General features: G+C 46.3%; 1 protein-coding gene across 1 annotated transcript; it reads left to right on the top strand.

The window, feature by feature from the left end:
- Nucleotides 1-151: 151 nt before the first annotated feature.
- On the top strand, nt 152-15776 carry LOC140850536 (uncharacterized). The gene is made up of 3 exons (XM_073241663.1): nt 152-493; nt 906-1228; nt 15525-15776. The coding sequence occupies exons 1-3, from the start codon at nt 346-348 to the stop codon at nt 15774-15776; spliced, it is 723 nt and encodes a 240-aa protein (XP_073097764.1). The 5' UTR covers nt 152-345.
- The last annotated feature ends 2663 nt before the right edge of the window (nt 15777-18439 follow it).

Here is an 18439-nt window from a genome sequence, read left to right on the forward strand (position 1 = left end):
TTCCCCTCGGTGCGGGACTCTTGCAGCGTGCAGTCTTCCTTCCAGAGCTCCCCACTGGCCTTCCGGAGCTTGTGTCAGCTCTGCGTCACCATCTGCAGGCTCCCGTCACATCTGCTTTTGCTCTTCCGACCCTACCTGCATGTCTGCTTTGCGGAGGATCCAGCCCGCAGGAGCGGGCACCAGGAGTGCTCTAAGAGAGTGGGCTTTCACATGGGCTGCTGTGGATAAAATGAGAGTTCCTGTGGCCAGGATTCTCACCTGGCCATGGCTGACTAGCCCACTGCACATCTGTGGGCAATTTGACTCTATAAAAAGAGCTCTGCGCAGTGCCCTGGGCACGACACCATGGCAGGGCTGCAAGGCTGCAGGAGAGCAGAGCAGAGGCTGGAGTGGTGGCAGTGCCGAGGACAGAGGCCCAGAGGACGGCTGTGCGGACAGAGGGGCGCAGAGGCAGAGACGCTAGTGCTCGACCTACCACCAGAGAACAAGCCAGGTAATAAACCCTTTCACCCCAAGAACATTTTGCTGTTGATTTCTGTGGTCACACTGAATCCATAGCGAACTTGCCAGGGGCTGAAACCCATTGGCAAGACAATTGACGAAAGTTGGCAGGGTTCTCTGTTGACCAAGGGAAAAGACAGGCTGCCCTTATGGGAGGGGTGCTTCAGTGGGCTGCCCCTGTGAATGGGGAGACAGTGGATCGTCCCCCAATGGGTATGTGGTCTGAGGTGGCTTGCCTCCTAGAGTTCAGGGCCCTACCCCAGGACTGGAGGAAGTGGAGGTGACACCTGAGGCAGTAGGGGTGGCCCTTGGTATAGTAAGCAGATCCTTTGAGAAGCAGAGTGCCCGTGAGGCAGAGGGGACTGTGGGTTTCCTGCTTCTCACAGTATTAAAAAAATCTACAGAGGAGACCCATGAAATGGCGGCACGAGAACACGAGCTGCAAACTTCAGTAGATTCCCTGAGGAGGGAAGTGGCCTTGATGCGGGAGGAGGCGGCACGACAGCACGAGGTGCAAACCTCTGTGGATTCCCTGAGGACGGAGATGGCATTGATGCAGGAGGACACAGCACAAGAGCGCGGGCAGCAAGGTGCCACTGGAGACAAGACAGCAGTGCTGCCAGGTGTTCTGAAGGAGGAAGAGGCCATCAAGGAAAAGGACGCACTCCTGAGGGAAGCACAGGCGGAGGTGGCACGAGAACATCAGCTGCGCAGCATTGAGCTGAAGGTGAGAGCTTCTGAAGACAGAGGTAGCATTGCTGTGAGGCACTGTAGAAAAGGTAAAGATTGTAGCAGAGGAGGCACTCGGGGGAGGAGAGAGAAAGGTGCCATCAGCCCCAGAAATGGAGGAGCTGGGGAAGGATGAAGCGGTGGTGCCAGAGGCACTGGTGCCTCCTGTACTGAAAGCATGCCCAGTGGTTGTAAAGAAAATAAAGACCCAGCAGCTGAAAGTTCCCCAAGGAGAGGAACAGCCCCCTCCCCAGGTCGTGGAGCACTCTATGCTCCGCCCCTGTACTCAGGCTGAGCTGGTGGATTTGAGTTTAGGTAGAAGCCCTCGGAGTCAGTATCAGCTTGGCTCCTACGTCTGTGGGACTTAGGGGTGGATGGAATTGTTCTGTGGGGATCAGATGGGAAAGCTGGCTTCCCTGACAGTGCAGCCTGCCTTGAGGCAGTGATTACAAAATGGCATCAGACCCCACGGAGTAACCCCCTCCTCGACTGGCTTATGGCTGCACTTCGTGCTGTGTGGCCCAATCTGGGTGATCTACCATCCTCTCCTGTTAGATGGCAGACATATGCTGAGCTCCAACAGGTGTTACAAGAACTAGGCATAAGAAATGCCATCTGTAGTCCAGAGAATTATGGCCCAGATGAAGAGATTTTCACTACTGGAATGAGAAATATTGTACTTCAAATGGCTCCCACATCCCTCTTTGGGTCTCTAGTGGCCATTCTTTCCTCTCACTTAGGGCATCCCATAAGTGAGGTGACACGTACAGTGGCAGACTTAGAGGCAGAAGCAACGAGAATCCGGAAAGAAATAAGACCTGTTACTCACAGGAGGAATTTGAGGGGCCTCGTGAGGGATACAAGGACCCAGATGTGGGTTGATTTAATACGGGTAGGAGTAGATGGAAGGAAATTAGATGGAAAGTCCAATAAGATCTTACTGGAGCTATGGCAACAGCTGAAACCAGAGCAGCAGTTCCAGCCATTAAGACCAAAGAGGCAGAGGTCAGAGACAGAGCCACGAGTCCGGCCTGTGTGCCTGCAAGACTTTTTGCTGGAGAGGCTGGAGAACGATGTTTGAGCTTCCTTGCACAGGGACCATTGCAGAGGACTGAGGGCACATAGATTGAGAGGAGAGAACCCTGGAGGGGTGGAGTGTGGATAAAATGAGAGTTCCTGTGGTCAGGATTCTCACCTGGCCCTGGTTGAATAGCCCACTGCACATCTGTGGGCAATTGGACTCTATAAAAAGAGCTCCGCCCAGTGCTCTGGGCACCACATGGTGGCAGGACTGCAGGGCTGCAAGGCTGCAGAAGAGCAGAGCAGAGGCTGAAGTGGTGGCAGCGCTGAGGACAGAGGCCCAGAGGATGGCTGGGTGGGCAGAGGGGCATGGAGGCAGAGATGCTAGTGCTCGATGTACTGCCAGAGAATAAGCCGAGTAATAAACCCTTTCACCCCAAGAACATTTTGCTATTGATTCCTTTGGTCACACTGAATCCATAGCGAACTTGCCCGGGCCTGAAACCCATTGGCAAGACAGTTGCTCAGTTCCCAGCTGGTATGGAGATGGTATGCAGACATCTTGGCCCATGGTGGCCGTCCAGTTGTTCAACTTTGGCCAGTGGTAACCCGAGATGGTATGCAGGTAGAAGGCAATGTGATGACTAGTGCAACAATTTAAAATATATTTGAGGAATGATAAATAAAAGGATAATAAGCTTGCTTGGTTCTTACAAATGGCATTGATCCCTGAAGGCAAACTTGAAGAGGGAGGTCAGTAGCACAAATTACAGGCTCTGCTGCAGTTGGCCTCAGGGCTGCAGCTGGTACTCATTGTCTCCTTCCTTCACTCTCTGAAATTCCTCCAGCCTTCTGCTACCTCTTCTACCACTCTCAGGGCCTTACCCAATGGCATGACCCAGGTTCTCATTGCTGGGGGGCTCTGAGCCATGGTAACCATATCCTTTTCAGGTTGGAGCTGCTTGTGTCTGTTCATTCACAGGTGCATTTGGATAAGAACTACAAGAGTCACCCAAGCGGGTCATCTGGGTTCCACCTACATTCTTCCCTGCTCGCATTGCATGAAAGCAGCCCTGCCTGCTTCTGCTGACCAGTCAATTTCCCTCAACAAGATGGTCACCCCCTTTTCTTGCATGCTGGCTGCTGGACACAAGGATCCTGAAATACCAGGCAGCAGCCATAAGGTATGATTCAGTGAGCTCCTTGCTGGCTTTCCTGGTAAGTGTCCTCAGGGAGGACCTCTAATCCTGCAGAGCCCAGAGTTGTGGGGATGGGAAGGCATGTGGCCATGTAATTCTCAGTTTGAAAGGGAAAGCAACCAATGCTTCATTGCTTCTTTAACTGACCTAAAGAAAGAGAAGGCAAGATCTCCAAGCCTAGAACAAGCCAGTTTTCCTGTGTCTCCCTGGATCCCCCATCTGTATCAGCTTCCTTGATAGGGTCAAATCTAAGAACTCTAGGTCCCCAAGGTTTTCTCCTAATGGTTCTATACTTTTATGTTTACATGTAAGTCTGTGATCCATTTGAGTTAATTTTTTGCATAAGGGGTGATATTTAGATCAAGATTCATTTATTTGTCTATAGATACTCAGTTGCTCCAGCACTATTTGTTGAAAAGGCCACCTTTACTCTGTTGGATTTTTTTCCACATTTGTCTGTAGTCTCCCTCCCTACTTTGTTAGCTCTTGCATTTTTCTCTGCAGCTCCATCAGCATGGTTATGACCTTTATTTTGAATTCTTTTTTAGGAAGATTGGTTAGGTCTGTCTCCCCAAGCTCCTCAGGGGTTGTCTGTTAGTCTGGTCTGGGTCAAATTCTTCTGCCTGTTCATGGCGATAGAGGTAGTTGTGGGAAGCTGGTGCGTGTGTCAGCTGGGACAATGTCCCTTCTTGCTAGTTTATGGCCTTCCTTTCCTGGGAGAAGGGCGACCCCTAGCAGCTTGTGCTGGGCAGCTGTGTGCAGAGGGGGCCTCTAGGTCTGGCCCAGGTGGCTGCTGTGGGCGTGGTCGGCCTCAGGCTGCTGCTCTGCTATGGCAGGGCCGTGCTGGAGGGGGAATGGGTGGGAGGCTGTTTATCACCCTGAGGGGCCTCAGAGCTGCACTGCCGCCCAGGGCGTTAGGGAGCCCAGAGTTCCCCAGGATTCCCATTTGCTGGGCTGAGTGTGCTGAGATGCTTCTGTCCAGCTGTGAGGCTCCTGTCCCTTTAAGGCTTTCAAAGGGCACTTGCTTTTCTTTGTCCCCAGAGTGCCAGCTGCGGGGACCCGCTTGCAGGTTTTACTGTCCCGTTTCCCTAGTTTCCAGCACCCCATGCACTGTGTGTCTGCACTCCCAGTGTGCATGCCTAGGGCTGGGTGTTTAGCAGTCCTGGGCTCCCTCTCCCTCCCCTCTCCGACTCCTCTCCTCCTGCCCCGGAGCTGGGGTGAGGGGCCTCAGGTCCCATCATGGCTTGTATCTTACCCCCTTCATGAGGTGCTGGGTTCTCGCAGGTGTAGATGTAGTCTGGCTGTTGTATCTTCTGGTCTCTCTTTTAGGAATAGTTGTATTTGTTGTATTTTCAAAAATATATATGGTTTTGGGAGGAGATTTCCACTGCTTTATTCACGCCACCATCTTGGCTCCTCCTCCCATATTTGTGAAAAATTTGTTGACTGTATTTGTGTGAATCTACTTCTGGGCTCTCTGTTCTCTTCCACTGCTCAGTGTGTCTATCTGTCCACTAATGCCACACTAATTACTGAAGCTAGGTAGTAGGCCTTAGTATCAGGTACAGTGATTCCTTCTACCTTATTCTTTTTCAAGATTGTTTTATTACTTTAAGGCCTTTCTATATAAGTTTTTTAGTAATCTTATCTATGTCTACATAAAACCTGACTGGGATTTTGATAGGAATTGTATTAAACCCATAGATCAATGTGAGGAGGCTTAACAGCTTTACTCTGTTAAGCCTTCCAGTCCATGAACATGGTATGTCTCACCTGGCCATTACTTTTGAACAGTACATTAATGTATTCCCATCATTCTTTACTCAAGTCAAAAATCAACTTTTTAAGATAAAAATGCATGAGTCATTTGTTATTTTTGATGTATTAAATTCTAAGTGCTATTTTTTGTGCTTGGGGCAATGTTAATGGATGAAAGTGTTAGATGGTGGAAGTCAGCAAGTGAATTTGTACTCCTCTTTTTAAGTATTTTTAGAAGACATATTTCAAGTGTCTAGAATAATGTGGGGAATAACACAATCACTGCCTGTGCACCCATCAGCCTTGATGCTGTGCACCATCTGGAGGGAGACAGGAAGTTGGAAAGAGAGAGACCCTATGATGGGTGACAAACTAAAGATAAGTGAGCTCCAGCCCCTAGCAAGATCATCTAGTTGTATGTGACTCACTGTGTCTATTGCTCAGTTAGGGTTTTTATCAGTGTTCAAGAGTCATTTGCCCACATTTGGGCCAGTGTGATGATAGTGGCAGGAACAGGTAAGATGCCAAGAGAAGGGGACTCCGGTGCCTGAAGTCAGGGCCATGAGATCCAGCCACCCCTCCCCACTGCATGATCCTCTCCAGGGTATCTGAGTTCCTTTTGTTTTTAGGAGAGAGGAATTTCCTTTAGTTCTATAGGCTATCCAGCCCCATTTTCTGAGGAGGAAGGGACAGGTTACAAGAGGCCTGCCTTTTTCTGAAGCCCAAATCTCTCTCCTAATGAGGCATCAGATGGACTTCAGTCAAGCCGCCAAAAAAGCATTCCCAGAAGGCCCACTAGAGGCTGGACGATGTGAGGGCAATAAAGGTCCCCACCATCCATGGAAGGACAGGATGTAGGTACATGGATTCATGCATTTAGATATAGCAAGAGATGAATTTGGAAGTGAGATACAAATACGATGTGGCTTGTGTGGTCAGAAGAAAGCAGGAGGCTCTGAGCCAGAGCAGCCCAGGCAGACGTCGTGAGAGAGAAGAGCTCAGATGGTGCTGAAGCAGAAGTAGATTGTGGCCGGCTGAGAGAGACCGATGCAATAGGTCTGGCTGAGGTCAAATTTTCTAGTTGTGGAGGTAGTGGCAGTTGGAAATAACAGCAAGGGTTTTTGTTTGTTTCTAAATGAGTGGCTTTTTTTGTAGAGAGCACAGGCACACAAGGTGTAAGTAAAATAAAATCAAGCTTTCAAGCCACCTCCTGATTTCCTGAGACCCAAGGGGCTGCTTGCTTCCAGGCAGATGTGGTATACACAGACAGTGCACAGTTATTCTGTCAGCCAAGCACGAAACCTTCTAATCCAGGCACAGGAGGAAGCGCATGACCCGGGCAGGTGTCTCCAGGTACAGGGTCAGCAGCACCAGCCCATGTGAATTCTCCTGCCACAGGCTGCCCTGGAGGGAGGTGTGGCTACCACGTTCTCTCCCGTGTGTGTGTGTGTGTGTGTGTGTGTGTGTGTGTGTGTGTGTGTGTGTGTGTGTGTGTGTGTGTTTCTATTTCTCACTCTTGAGAAAGGACAAGCATTCAGGGGACGGGTTTCTCAGTCACAAAGAACCCACCAATTCTTCTAAAAATAATGAGGAGCCAATTACACTCCTACATTAAACATGGCATTGGTTTCCTAAAATCAAACTTCTGTGGTACAATCAAGTTGTACAGCCCACTTTATATTTGCAGCCTATAGGATAGGCTTAACCACTTAGGGGGGGAGTGTGGGAATTGAAGAAAGAAAGTCTTAATACAAAAGGACCCCGATGGAGAGAAAGTGGGGAGGTGGGGAAGGGGCATGAAAACCTGGCCTCCAGTGCGTCTCTGCCCACACATCCAGCCCCAGGATGGGCACCTTTTAGGTTAGGCCTCCACTTTTCATCCAGTGGCATTGCTGGGCAGAGGGTCAGGTGGCCACTTCCTTAGGTCAAGGGCCTAAGGAAAAAGGATGATTCCTTCAGAGAAAGGGAGACACATAGATCAAACAGAAAAGCCATCACTGGCCAAAATCCTGTCTATGGATCACTATTCCCTGCTTGGCAATCACCCTATATTCTTGATGGGATAAACGCTAAGTTGCTTTAACAAGAGGACCCAAAAATATAGCAGTGGTTTAAAAGGAATGGAAGTTTACTGATCTCTTACATAGCAGCCCAGAAGCAAGAGTTGGCGCTGCAGCAGTCCAGCGCCACCCAGTCACTGAGTGGCTAGTCTTTCCATCTCACTGCTCCACCATATCCTACGGGAGTGGTTTTCAAAGTGTGGCCCCAGGACCAACAGCACGACATTGTTAGAATGGAACTTGTTAGAAATGGAAGTTCCTGGGCCCACCCCACACCTACAGAATTTGAAATTCTGGGGGTGGGAGCTAGCATTCTGAGCAAGCCCCAGGTGATTGTAAAGCACACTGAAGTTCGAGAAGCACCATTGTAGTGCCCTGTCCTCACCTGCACACCTGAAACTGGACTTGGGGGCCCACCTCTGTTCCAGTCAAGGGAAGGGAAAGAGAGAGAGTCAGGACAATCGGTTTTCTTTTAAGCCAGTAAGATGGAAATTGCACACAATGCTTCTGCTTGCATTCAGTTGATGAGAAAGTTGTCATGGCCTTACCCAGCCACAAGGGCAGCTGGAAAATGTAACCTTTAGCAGGTACAAGTAGCCATTGCCCAGGACAAAGGGTAGAATTATGAGGACACAGCTGTGCACAACCCTACCGAGAGAGCAGCAATGTCCTGAGATTGCTGCTGAAGTCACCCCCTTGCAGACAGACTCACATCTCTGAGTCTTTGGCAAAAGCTTTCATAAAATCTCTCTGTAGAGATGACTTCTTATTATTGCCCGTGATTAGTTATCATGGTTGGTGGGGGACAGAGTGAGGAAAGCCAAAAGATAAAATACATATGAAAATGCTTTGGGGATTCTAAAGCACAGTGCAAATTCAAGGGGGGCTGTTCCTGTTTTTTTGTGGCATTGGTTGTTTTTATTATTAGCATGCTGGGGTGTGGAGTTTGCCACCCTTTCCATTCTTTGGGTTCCGCACACAATAACAAACTAATAGACATAAGTGGGGAAAAAAAACAAAAAGACCCACTGATGATCCAGATGTTTGTTAGCAGACAAGTACATTAACATAAATATAAGTAATCTGTCAAAGAAAATAGAAGAAAAAGTCAACAAATGGATGAGTGAAAAATTTTAACAGAGAACTTATAAGTCTATCAAAGACAACCAAAAGGATTTTCTAGAATTTAAAATTAAAATATGTGAAATGAAAAACTTACTGGATGGCCAAGAAAATGAAAAGACAAGCTACAGACTGGGAGCACATTCACAGGAAACTTATCTGAGAAAGCACTGTTATCCAAAATATACAAAGAATGATTAAAACTCAACAATAAGAAGAGAACAACTTCATTTTTCAAAATGCAAGCATATCAAATCAACATATTGTACACCTTAAAGTTATACAATGTTATATGTCAATTGTATCTCCATAAAGCTGGAAAATAAAATAAAACACATGTTTTTAATTTTTGAAAAAGAAAAAGCCTGATTTTTAGAATGGGCAAAAGGCCTGAATAGACATATCAAAGAGTATATACAGGTAACAAGCACATGAAAAGATGCTCAGCATCAACTGTCATTCGGAAAGTGTAAATTAAAACAATGAGATACCACTACACACCTTTTGGAATGGCCAAAATCTGAAACATGGACAACACCAAATGCTGAAGAGAATGTGGAGCAACAGGAACTCTCAGTCATTGCTGTGAGGAGTGCAAAATGGTACATCCACTTGGGAAGACGGTTTGGTGCTATCTTACAAAAGTAAACATACTCTCACCACATGATCCAGCAATCACATTCCTTGGTACTTACCCAGGGAAACTGAAAACTTATGTCCACACAAAAACTGTACATGGATGTTTTAAGCAGCTTTATTCATAACTGCCAAAACTTGGAAGCAGCCAAGATGTCCTTTGGTATGTGAATGGATAAATAAGTAAGCTGGTATATCTAGACAATGGAATTTTATTCAGCATTAAAAAAAGAAATGAGCTATAAAATCATGAAGACATGGAGGAGCCTTAAATGCACATCACTGGGTGAAAGAAGCCAATCTGAAATGGCTACGGACTATATAATACCAACTACCTGACATTCTGGAAAAGGCAAAACTATGGCGACAGTATAAAGATCAGTGGTTACCCAGAATTAGGGGGCAGGGAGGGATGAAAAGGCAGAGCACAATTTTTAGGACAATGAATTTATTCTGCAACATACACTTTTGGTGGATACATGTCATCTTACATTTATCAAAAACCATGGAATGTATATAACATCAAGTGTGAACCCTAAGTTAAACTGTGGACTTTGGATGATAATGATGTGTGAATGTAGGCTCACTGATTGTAACAAACATACCACTCTGGTGCAGGATGTTGATAGCAGGGGAGGCTGTGCATGTGTTAGGGCAGAAGGCATACAGGAACCCTCTGTACATTCTATTCAGTTGTGCTGTGAACCTAAAATTGCCCTGAAAAATAAAGTTGTTTTTTTAAAAACTTATTGGGTGGTTTTAACTGAAGTCATGGACACAACAGAATATAGAATTAATGAACTCAAAGACAGTCAATAGGTTCATTCAAGATGGAATAACAGGGATAAGATTTATCCTCTCTCTAGAAAATAAAATGAGACAGCATTTTATTCAACATTGGGCATCAGGATCATGATCTACAAAGAAAACAACAGATGAGACAAATGAAAAAATAAATAGCAAGATAATAGACTTAAACCTAATCATATTAAACATATATGGTTTAAAAATCTCAATTAAGTGACATACATTGTCAGATTGCATTAAAAAGCAAGACCTAACTAGATGCTCTGTACAAAAAATACACTTGAGACAAAGACATAGTTAGGATAAGAGAATGGAGAAAGAGCACCATGTTACCACAGGTCAAAAGAAAACTTTATCAGTGCCACATTAATGTCAGACAAAGTACATTTCAGAGCAAAGAACATTACCAGAGATAATGAAGGCCATTTCATAATGATAAATGGGTCAATTAGTCAGAATGATATGCAATCTTCAGTGGTCTGCCCCTAATGACAGAGCTTCAAAATATATGAAATAAAAACTGATGAAATTCAAGAAGTAAACAAATCCACTACTATAGTTGGAAGTCTTAAAATCCCTCTCTAAATAATTGACATACATATGCAAAAAATAACAAGTGTATAGTAGACTTGAAGAACACTACCAATGAAATTGATTGACATTTGTAACAGTCCTCCCCATATTTGCAGAATATATTCTTTTCACATGCGCATGAAATGTTTATGGAGATCGATCATATTCGGGGTCATAAAACAAGTCTCAATGAATGTAAAAGGATCCAAGTCATACAAAGTATGTTTTTGGTCACCCTTGAATTAAATTAAAAATCAGTAACAGCAAGCTATCTGGAAAATCCCCAAATATGTGGAACTAAATAACACACTTCCAAATAATCTATAAGTCAAGGAAGAAATCACAAGGGGAATTAGAAAGCATTTTGAAATGAATCAAAATGAAAATACAACAGATCAGATATAACAGAATGCTGCTGAAGTGTTGCAGTGGGAATTTATGGGTTTTAAATAGAGGAGGGATGTGGTCAGGAGTTTCATTTTTAAAAGGTAAGTCTGGCAATCAAGTTTAGAAGGAACAATACAGGACAAAAGAGAAAATAGGTATAAGACATTCCATGTACCAAATATTTCATCTATTGACTGCCTACTCTGTGCTAAGCACTAAGGTAGGTACTGAGGTGGCAGCAGTGGACAAGGCAGAGTTCCTGTCCTGAAGGAGCTCTAGCGAGGGGAGAAAGAGAAATAAATACATAAATCAGGTACTGTCAGGTACTCATTGTAGTAGAATGTGATTTGGTAGGAGGGGGAATGGGAATGGAGATGGAAAGGGAGCTTTAGGGAGGCTGGTCTCGAAGAGAACTTTCCCCAGAAGCGACACTTCAGCTGACGGCCCACTGATGAGAAGGAGGTAGCTGAGCAAAGATCCGGGGTGAGAGCTTGTGAAGCCGACAGAATGGCAAATGCAAAAGCCCTGAGGTGGGAATGAGCTTGGCATGTCTGAGGCAGGGCAAAATGTCCAGGTGGCTGGAACACAGTGAGCAGGTTGACAGGTGGGGAGCTGCAGACAGGGGACCATCGGGCAGGACCTTGATAGCCAGTAAATGTATCCTGGGTAACGTCTGGAGAGTTTTGAGATGAGGGGTGGTGTGGTTGGTTTACTCTTTAGAAAGAGCCCTGTGGCTTGGCGGAGCGGGCAAGGAGACCAGTTGTCCAGGTGAGATGGTGGGGCCTGAACTAAGGTCACAGCAAGGAAGATACTGAGTAGTCACTGGAATCCAGATATATATATTGGAGGTAAATAGGACATCCTAACAAATAAATGGGAGAACAGCAGACTTGAGGAGGGGTACACGTGAGGTCTGAGAAGGGAAATAGGAAATCCAGATGGAAGAAGGCTTATGCTAGAACAGAGGCGACAGAGACGGTAATAGATGGACTTAAGATTCTCTATTTCACAGACTCTAAGACCCACATCTTTTTCCACATTTATACTTGTTTGAAATCAAGAGGTATTCTTCAATCGATAGCACTTTACAATTGCCATCAATCATGGAACAATTGTGAGGCAACTGCATGGTGAAAACATTCCACTGGCACTTTCTAGTAAGATGAAGAATTTACTGGCAGCCATGCATCTTAGATTGGATAAAAGGTGGATATCATAACATGAGGCTGTATTTGCAGGCAGAATTGACAGCATATGATAATTGAATGAGTGGAGCCAGGAGAGGAAGATATCAAATCACAATTCAGGGGATAGAGGCTCCCAGTTCTGAACTGGGCCACAGGAAATACCACCACTCGCTGTCTTTTCACTGACCCGCTGGGGGAGGAAGTAAGCCCTGAGGGGGTCTCACTTCTGGCGCCAGGTGACCTGCTCCAGGGACAGTGCCAGGTGGGGAGTCTTACTGGGGCAGTACACCTGTCAAATGGTAACACAGGTGTCCTAAGGTGAGCTCAGGGGGCACAGAGGGCCAAGCCCACTTCATCCTGATTTTCAATACAAATATAGACTGTGAAAGTGGGGCCTCATGATCATTCTGACATTTTGGGTCCAAGTGGCAGATTTTGAAAGACAGAGATCAATATCTCAGCTTCATTCAAAGTAAGTTTGGGGTTCCTGTAAGACACGTAAGTGAAAACACAGGAGGCAGTTGGGTAGTTAGGTTGGAGCTCGGAAGACGGAAGGGGGCTGGAGACCCATAGTTAGGTGGATGGCACATGATGGCCCACAGGATGGTAAAGGAGTGAGCAGAGAAGGTGGTCCATGGCTTAGCCCTAAGAACTCCAAACCAGGGCAAAGAGGAGAATCCTGCAGAAGCCACGGAAGTAGGGCAGCAGAGCTGTGGGTGGGAAATCATGGGAGGTGTCCTATCAGAAGTCAGGCGGACAACCCAAGCAGTCAACCCAGTGAAATGCTGCTGACAAAGAAGATGCCAATACATGTGAGCATGAACCCAAAGAAAAACCTGGAGGACTATACACCACCCCATTACCAGAGATTATCTCTGACAGCTGGAATGCAAGCCCTCATGCTTTTTTTCTAATGTTATATATTTCTGAGACGTATTAATTATTTAAAGGGAAAAAATAATAAATCAAGTTTGTAAGGCATTAGTTATCTTGTGGGGGAGGATGCATCCAGGTAATAGGTGTTTGGTATTGTTTAACCCCCTCCTGAGATTTTGCATTCTGAACAGAGTCTTCCAAAGAAGCAAAGCCCTCAGAATGGTTGTTAGAAATGGAACAAATTTCTGACATCTTAGCCAACAGATAGAAAAGACCTTTTTGAACAGATAGACCCCTTTGACAACCCTGAGATCACACCACGGAGGAGGCCTGCTGTACCTCACACCAAGCAAGACGTTGTCCACACACTCATTCCCTTGGCCCTGCAGAAAAGGCCTCATATACCAGTTCATCATAGCTGGAAACAAAACTCAGAGTCGCATAGAAATCTCTGCACAACTTAGATTCATTCTTTGCTGAGATCTGAATTTTTAATAGTTAGAAATGCCCAGCCATTCAGAAGGTGAGCAGAGGTCCAAACACTGAAAAGAACGAATACCCTCCTGGGGATTTCTCCAGTCTGTTATTCATTTCCTTGAGGTGAGAATGTTCCTTGAGGTGAATAATTTATGCCACTTATCGATTCACATTCTTTAAAAAGCCTGGGTTAAGGGAAGCTGAAGGTTTCCACCCAGTGCAAGCCCAGCTCCCCAGAGGCATTTCCGGCAGGTGAGATGCTTGGCTGCTCTGGCCCTGCAGTTTGAGGGTTCTCGAACTACAAACGTCCTACAGTGCAAACACATTTGCATCAAGATCATGAATGCCTTTGATACAATGCAACTACTCCGTAGAAAAAGTAAATTAAGTATTTAAAATAGCCGCAACCTCTTACAAAGAAGTAACAAGCCTCATTCAGGATGGTGGGGATATAATTTCTTCAAGACCCTTACTCCTTGCTTGTAATACATTTACACCCTCTGTCATGTGACTTTCCAGTGCCTCCCAAAAGAGTCAGCAAGCCCCTCTCCATTAAAACTAGGCTTGGCCACGTGACCTTGACCAATGAAAAGGTAGCAAATGTGATGTCAGAAGAAACATTTTAACATATTTGCATGGATTGGTTTGACCTCCTGGGTTTCTGCTATGCACCTTAAAAAGAGCATTCTCTGGGAGCTGTTTATCTGAGACATGTGGAGTCACCTAGATTCCTCTATCCCAGCCCAAGCAAAGCCACACGATCCAGCCCACAAGCTTGCAGCAGACCTGGGAGAAAAAACAGGGAAGCGTGGATCCTGGAGCATGTTGTCTTCCTCTCCTAATGGTACATTATTCTAAAGATCTGGTGCATCAAAAAGTGAAACAGAGTTACTCTATGGCCCCAAATTCCACTCCTAGGTATATATTCAAAAGAACTGAAAGCAGGGACTCAGATAAATACTTGCACATGAATGTTCACAGCAGCACTATTCACAGTAGCCAAAGAATGGAAGTAACCCGAGTGTCCATCAATGGGTGAATGGAATATTATTCAGCCATAAAAAAGAATGAAGTACTGATACATGTTATAATGAGTACAAACCTCCAAAACCTTATGCTAAGTGGGAAAGAAGCCAGATACAAAAGAACAAATATTGTATGATTCCATTTCTATGTAATATCTATAATAAGTCAATCCAAGAAAGTAAATTGGTATTTCCTGATGCCAGCGGGGTTGAGGACTGGGGACTAACTACATGGCTATGAGAATGTTCTTTGGAATGATGATGGTGGTAGTGTTTCAGAAGTAGATGTTTACATAACACTGTGAATGGACTAAATGCCACTGAATTGTTCAATTTAAAATGGTTGCTTTTAATGTTATGTAAATTTTACCACAATAAAAAGAAGAAAGAGAAAACATTCACACAAACAGGATCTTTAATACCTACATGTGTCACCTGGGCTTAATGTCATTTCCTCTTTTAAAGAATCCACTCTGATAAGAGCATACCAGTTCTCAGAAGCTTGCAAATTTTAATCTGTGAGTCAATTTACCAGTGCATTTAGGTAATCTGACTATAATTCCATTTAAAGATTGCCTCTAAATTACTGTCCTCAGGTAAAGGCAAGCCATTAAGGGAATGAATGATTAAATCACCTGATCTAGTTGCAGGCATGCGTTCCTTGTGAACTATTGAATTCATCGCCACCTGCAAAATTAGATTAGCTGTTAGCTGCCACAAGGGGGCAGTGATGTCCAGGCGATGGCCTGAACAGCTAAGGTACAGGCAAATTGGCCGAAATCTTGAGTTGCCGGTTCTTGAGTTCTCATCATTGAAAGTGGTAACAAGTAGCCCCAAGGCTACTGAACACATCATCAACCACTTACACATATACAAATACTGAAGATAATAGTGGATCTGGAAAAGGATCTTTGGAAAACATGTCCAGCAAGATTATTACACAAAAACAAAAATTGGGTTGGTTCAGAGTTTCAGCGGCCAGCCCACAGCCATAGAGCCAGGCCTGGCACCCGGGCCTAGTGTTGCCATGTCTGGTGCTCTTGGTGCCACAGTCTGCTTTTGTGAGCGTTTGTTAAGTGTTCAGTGCAAATCATGTCTGTGCTGACATGAGTGTGTTTCGGTTACTCCTGGGTCAGGTCTCCCTGCCAAGACCCCTGCCGCCTTCAGGCTCCCACCCAGCAGCTCCGGGCCCGCATCTCCCAAGCCAAAAGCATTAGCAGAAAAGCTCAGCACTCAGAATCAGAGCTGGCGATCCGAGAGCAGTGCCTGGGGACGATTGTCCTGGCAGGGCTGATGAGCTGTCAAAGCTGCCACCTTCTGTCAAGACCTATGAAAATGCACAACGATTCGCAGGCCTGGCAGCTGATGCAGTCAGTCACCCAGCGCCAGCTCAGAGGCACACTGCAGTTCACCTCGTGACCTGCCCCAACTCTAGAGTTCCTTCGGGAAGCACTCCAGTCAGAAAAGCCCCTGCTAGATGCTGGAGGGAGGGGCATCCTTCAAATGTGGCTAAAATGCCATCTCAGTGCTAGAGAAGCTGCCAATCTGGTTGAGAAGCTGAGACCAATCTAGAAAAGGGTAAACAGGCATACCAATAACAAAGCAACACAGAGCAGATTTCCAAGTCCTCTGCACAAATCATTCATCCCATGACACATGTGCACATCAGAAGACAAGGACATCTGGAGAAATTCCAACTCTCATAATCCAAACCTTGCAAAGGGGGACAGCAGACCCTTTGGCCCACCACTGAAAGGACAGAGGTTCTTTCCTCCTACTGAATTCCAGGGGAGGCCTCCCACACACAACCCACACATCCCCTGCAGAACCCAGAGCTGGATTAGTTTTGGTAATTGCCACCAGAGGGAGCTCACAGAACAAGGCTGGAGTTTGCTTCCGTGGATTTGATCAAAGGAGGGTGGAGGGGCATGCTGCTCTCTGCCTCCCCCAAGGCCAAGGATCAGATAAAAACCCCTAGCGCCTTCACTGCACTCCTATTCTGTGAAAAGTGACTGAATGATGCTGCATTTGCAGATTTACAGGAGAGCTGCCCTCCACCGCAAGTTTCCCTTGAATATTTCAGATTCGAATGTTTCCCAAAGCAGAAGACCTGCCTTTACACTCCACGGAGTGGTCTCTCCTGAGGGTGAGCCTCAGCACGCTTGCTGCCTGGGTTCACAGCCTCAGGAACTGCCCTTCCAACCAGAACCAAAAGTAGATCCTCTTCAACAGTCCCCAGGCTACCAGCGAGCACATACAGACATATGTGACAGACTGTGTTGTACAGCCATGGGGACTAAAGTGGAAATTACTTCCCGCCACTAGATTTCCATGTGTTTCCGTTTTACTACAGACCCTCATCTCAGTTTGGGTTGGGGATGTGGCCATGTGGAGTTCTGCTGCAAGGATGAAGTGACCAGATTCTCCAGGCGGGAGATGAAGGATGTCACAGTGACTTAGTCCTTCTTCTCACAATTATTTTGCCCCTCCAGAAATTTCCTTTTTTTTTCTTTTTTAATGTGTGTGGAGACAGAGCTGCAGAGAAGGTTGCTGCCATGAGTCTTTGATTTAATTTGATTCTGCCCATGAGCAGAACCCAGGGAGAAATCAAGCGGGGAGGCAGAGGGAACTGGCCCAGACTTTCCCGTCTAGGGGTTCAGCACGGACTGCTGCTATTGAGGGCTCCAGACTTGAAGGAGGCCAGGAGGCCAACACAGACGTGGACCTGACAGCATGGCCGGGTGCACTGTTCCTGCACTCAGGGGGCAACAGCAGAGTATGTGGCCACTCAGTAGTGGCAGCTGCTCCTGGAAAAGTCTAGAGGCATCCAAAGACAGACGTCCCTTGGGTCTGATGGGTGGGTGGATAGGTGATGCCAACCACTGATCTGAGTCCGCACCTCGGCACCTCCCACCCCGGCCAGCACTGACAGGTGTCCCCAGGTGGTGCCTTGTTGAGTACTCACCAGTTAGGTGACAGGGACCAACAGGGGCCTGCTGCCCCTCCTCTCATCTCCTTTCCCCAGGCCTCATGGTGCATTCAGGACTCAAACCTGAGGTGGGTGGGTGACACCCCTGAGGCATCCGGGTTCTAGGCTGTGAATTATGAGTGCTTCTACATTCTCTTTCTTCACACACCTGGTCAAAAACTCAGACTCTCTTTGAGGTGTGCATATACAGCATTTTGGTTCAGAGATAAGCAGGCCCCTTCAAGTATGGTCTTCACCCACACATCAGCTGGTGCCACGTCTGAAATGGCCTAGAACCTCCATGCCAAGGGCTTCGTGGTCATGGAACCTGCCCTCCCCAGCTTCCCCAGCCACCTTCATGTCCTCTCAGTGGTATTTGATGTTTTATAAAAAGCTTTCACTTTTGTTATATTATTCCCATTAGACAAATGAGGAAACTGAGGCTTGCCAGCATCCAGAAGTCTATGATGAAGCAAGAACCAGATAACAAATCTATAGAACTGATAGTCACGAAATCAAACTATTGATTTTACAAGACTAGCTCAGGGAGGGAGAATGTTAATCCAAGGCACTTTGACATTGATATTGATCAAGTAGCTGTGCCTGAATATGGGGATCTCTGGATAACCTCTGGATTCTAGAACCCACAGGACCTGGTGCTGCCACTGGAAGGCAGATGCTCGAAGTAGTACTTTGTGTCCAGATTATCATTTGTGGTAGATGTCTTTGTTTTTCCACCCAGCATCCAGTATGCTTTCTCCTGGTACCCCCATTTTCCTAAGAGGAATCAGGTTCCCCTACATACAGTCTGCATGTTTCACCTGCCTCAGGAATGGCTGTGTGACTCAGACTCTACCATTTGGAGCATTGTCTTCTCTTGGGCACAGTGACTCGTTGAGGCACGAGCACATGGCCCCATCAGAAGCTCTGAGACTCCTGCTATGATCATTAGGAGATAGGTACCCTCTTTCACAACACTTGAGCCTGGGAGGATGCTGGCCTGGAGTGTCCCGCAGCAGTATTGTCACCATGAGAAACCCAAGAGATGGAGAGTGGCTAGCTGATGACATGCCTGGTCTCTGGTAGCTGTGCCTGCTATCAGCGATCCTCTGGA

This window comes from Manis javanica, chromosome 7 (genome assembly GCF_040802235.1).
Source record: "Manis javanica isolate MJ-LG chromosome 7, MJ_LKY, whole genome shotgun sequence".
Taxonomy (NCBI): Eukaryota; Metazoa; Chordata; class Mammalia; order Pholidota; family Manidae; genus Manis; species Manis javanica.

Bases quoted from the DNA above. Each gene is read 5' to 3' on its own strand.
- LOC140850536 (XM_073241663.1), top strand. From the start codon at position 346: ATGGCAGGGCTGCAAGGCTGCAGGAGAGCAGAGCAGAGGCTGGAGTGG. The intron at 494-905 runs GTAATAAACCCT...AAAAATCTACAG, and splicing joins ACCACCAGAGAACAAGCCAG to AGGAGACCCATGAAATGGCG. The intron at 1,229-15,524 runs GTGAGAGCTTCT...TGCCGCCTTCAG, and splicing joins TGCGCAGCATTGAGCTGAAG to GCTCCCACCCAGCAGCTCCG.